Raw genomic sequence first — 3,020 nt, 5'->3', positions numbered from 1 at the left:
CTAACAGCAAATTGAAAATATTTTGCCATCCTATTGTGCTTATCGCGGCCTTACCCCTATATAAATGGCAAGTTAGTCGACGGATTTATGTCGTTGTTGTCGATAACAAATCAATGATAATGTTGCAAACGAATTGGACATCACGACTAATTTTTTTCAGCACTTTCTTCCACGAATAAAGTCAGACTCATTTTATTACAAATCAGTTTATTATCACATAAGAAGACTTTTTAGAGCTTTAAAATGATTCGGCCACAACGATCAATTGATGATAGAAGACATTTCAAGGCTACACCCGTCAACTATCTATCAATATTACACACTGAAGTTTTAGTAAGAAAATCCCTAGAGGCGACCCATCCAAATATTCGAGACCTAGTGGAAGCAATGAAAAGTGAGGATCATGGCTGTCACCTGTTATTGACAACGACAGCAATAATAAACTAAGTAAAGCTATGACTAATAAGATCTTATATAGCAAAAAGCATGGTCAAAACAAATGAAGTAAAAGATTTCTGAAAATCTTCGATCAAATGATGTAATAGATTTAACAGTAAAACTGTTAATATGCTTGCCGTCTGTGACAGCTTATAAGAACCTGGAACGTATTGTGGAAACCAGTGCAGAAGACAGTGTGACACTACCATACTTAAAAACGTATTTAACAAAATAAATTTATTTCTTCAGAATTTCAATAGATAGCTGCGGTAAACACTTCCTGTTTTCCGAAAACATCCGAAAGTAGATCTTACGTAGATATGTATAACATGGGACTAAAATTTACTGACCTTGCCAGACACAATATACAATTATTCATTGTTGCGGTAGTTGTGTAAAAATTTTGCCAAATAGTCGATTGGATCGTTGGGTTGATGTAAAACCACCATTGCCAAAGCCTTTGTTAATGGCTTTCCGAAAACCTCTCTAATATAGTCGGTGTGTGATCTGGTATCTGTTGCATAAAGTCTGAATTCAACCCAATACACTATTTCATCCGAATTAGTTTACCTTCAATACCGTCGCCATAATTCGAAATTGAATTTGAATCACCGGAACTAATATTGAACTCAGTTTTCATACCAAAATAGTCGTTCGATCCATCAACTCTCGCTGATTCATCTTCACATTCGGTTGATGTGTTTTCAAGAAAGTCGGTTTCTCTTTTCATTTGATCGACAATCGCGAATGTTTGGTCGAAACATTTATCGATCATGCCAATTTTGTCCGCCACTCCATCATCTTTGTATGCGCGAAAATCGTCACTTTCCTCATCCATTGCAAGGATTTCATTTTGAATGCATAGAATGGTGTTGTAGTCCTCGTTTTTCAATTTGATTAATTTTTGAAAATTTTCGTCCGTTTTCTGTTTTTTCGTTTTCAGAGATGCTTCGTTGGTATTCATTTCAAATCTTTCCGTCTGAATCGCTTCTAATGCATCTTTCGTTTGGTCCAATAAATTTACTAAAAGCTCAACTTTAGTACCCATTCTTGAATGTCGTTTCTGATTCACAATTAATGAAAAAATGATGGAGATAAGTTTTCGTTTTTTTTCCGTAAGCGAATGAATTAACAATTACGCTGGCCTCCTTTTCTGTTTACTGCACTGACAACTTTGTCGCCAGGTAATCTACATTATCTGCTCCAGCTGTATTTTTTGTATGGGGCGCTACAGCTATGGCAGCTATTGTAGATTACCTGGAGACAAAGTTACCTGCAACAGCTGAGATAATATACTACAAACCTGCCTCCAAGTTTTGACGAGATTGATTTTTATAGTAATTGGCTTCGTTTCGCCACCACATAGTCATTTTGGAGTGATTTTCCCAGCTAGAGAAATGACAATTTTTGGGAAAGTTCTATCCTTAATTATATTGAATTTTCCTAAAAATATCCTGAATTTTCCTAAATTTTTCTAAATTTTCTTTTCAGAACAATAAGGAAAATCTGAAAAAATCTAGGAAAATTAGGGAAAATGTGTGAAAATTCAAGAAAACATAAGAAAACTTTTCTCAAAAATTGTCACTGCTTTAAAGACACTTAATTTATATTTGACTAGTGGAAACGCACATATCGAGTCGTAAATAATCTCCACCTTTGTATAATGATTAGTAACAATTGAAATGAGGTTGAACGTATTGTGGAGTAACGTTTGAATCTGTTACTTCTATTGTTCAAAGTTTCTATGGCTGATATATAGGTAGTGAAACGAGCTCGGTTCAGAGTCTAAAATTAAACTTTCGATTTTTGGGATAAGCCTTGGGCGGGATAAACATTTTAAGAAAGGAAAATTTACCGTTTTAAGGATAGGTTAAATGAAAATTTTCGATTTTTGGGATAGGTTTCCGTAAACAGAAAATTTACGATTTTTTCTAAACCTTTCACGGTAAACCTTCGAGCTCTTTCCCTTTAGTTTTTACAAACTCACAAAGCCAGAGTCGATAAAAAGAATATAATTGCCGTCCATTCAAAATGTTCGTAATCAATGAACCCACTGCCACGGGACTCTATACTGTACGCACAGTTACAAAACAATCAAATGGGAAGTTCTTTGGCATTCCTTTGTTATACAATCATTAAAATTACAGCTAGATTGCTCTCATAATATATTTTTTGTGGTTTCGATTTTATATAAATAAACAATTTATTTATAGAATCTGAAGCCATACAGACATGTTCCTCCAAAATATCGTTGCCTCTCTCAACCCACCAGCCACCAAAAAGAATTTTATATTCATAAATGGATGATTCATTCAGTCAGCCAATTCAAATTATTTGCTAAGAAACATTTCACTTAACACCGCTTACTCAAGCATTGAAAAAAAAAACTCATATGGAAGATAAATATAATACACATGGTGCATGCATAACATGTATAACATGACGTCAAGGCTGATGAGGGGAAATAGTCTTATTTCTTTAAATCCTACTTCAGATTTTGTTTACATTGCCTTTGGCCAGAGGTGTTACAATAATTGTACGTTTATTGCTATTGAATAGAACGTACACTCTACTACACACGT

At 34.4% G+C, this 3,020-nt stretch overlaps 1 protein-coding gene across 3 annotated transcripts; it reads right to left on the bottom strand.

Annotated features, from left to right (window-relative positions):
- Positions 1 to 682: 682 nt before the first annotated feature.
- On the bottom strand, positions 683 to 1,588 carry LOC119085287. Of its 3 annotated transcripts, none has more exons than XM_037195645.1 (2): positions 1,009 to 1,588; positions 683 to 966 (listed from the first exon to the last, which is right to left on the bottom strand). In XM_037195645.1, exons 1-2 carry the CDS (start codon positions 1,484 to 1,486, stop codon positions 902 to 904), a joined length of 543 nt encoding a protein of 180 aa, XP_037051540.1. In that variant the 5' UTR covers positions 1,487 to 1,588; the 3' UTR covers positions 683 to 901. The 3 variants fall into 3 exon arrangements, with proteins under 3 accessions (XP_037051540.1, XP_037051539.1, XP_037051541.1); XM_037195644.1 differs by having other exon boundaries at positions 683 to 952; XM_037195646.1 differs by having other exon boundaries at positions 683 to 945.
- Positions 1,589 to 3,020: the final 1,432 nt, after the last annotated feature.

Source organism: Bradysia coprophila, unplaced genomic scaffold (assembly GCF_014529535.1).
Source record: "Bradysia coprophila strain Holo2 unplaced genomic scaffold, BU_Bcop_v1 contig_94, whole genome shotgun sequence".
Classification (NCBI taxonomy): Eukaryota; Metazoa; Arthropoda; class Insecta; order Diptera; family Sciaridae; genus Bradysia; species Bradysia coprophila.
Note: the sequence above shows the minus strand (reverse complement) of the source record. Positions and strands in the feature narration are given on the sequence as shown.

Excerpts from the sequence above, each read along its gene's own strand:
- LOC119085287 (XM_037195644.1), bottom strand. The coding sequence starts at position 1,486 with ATGGGTACTAAAGTTGAGCTTTTAGTAAATTTATTGGACCAAACGAAA. Across the intron at positions 953-1,008 it reads TTATGGCGACGGTATTGAAG|ATACCAGATCACACACCGAC; the intron begins GTAAACTAATTC and ends TTTATGCAACAG.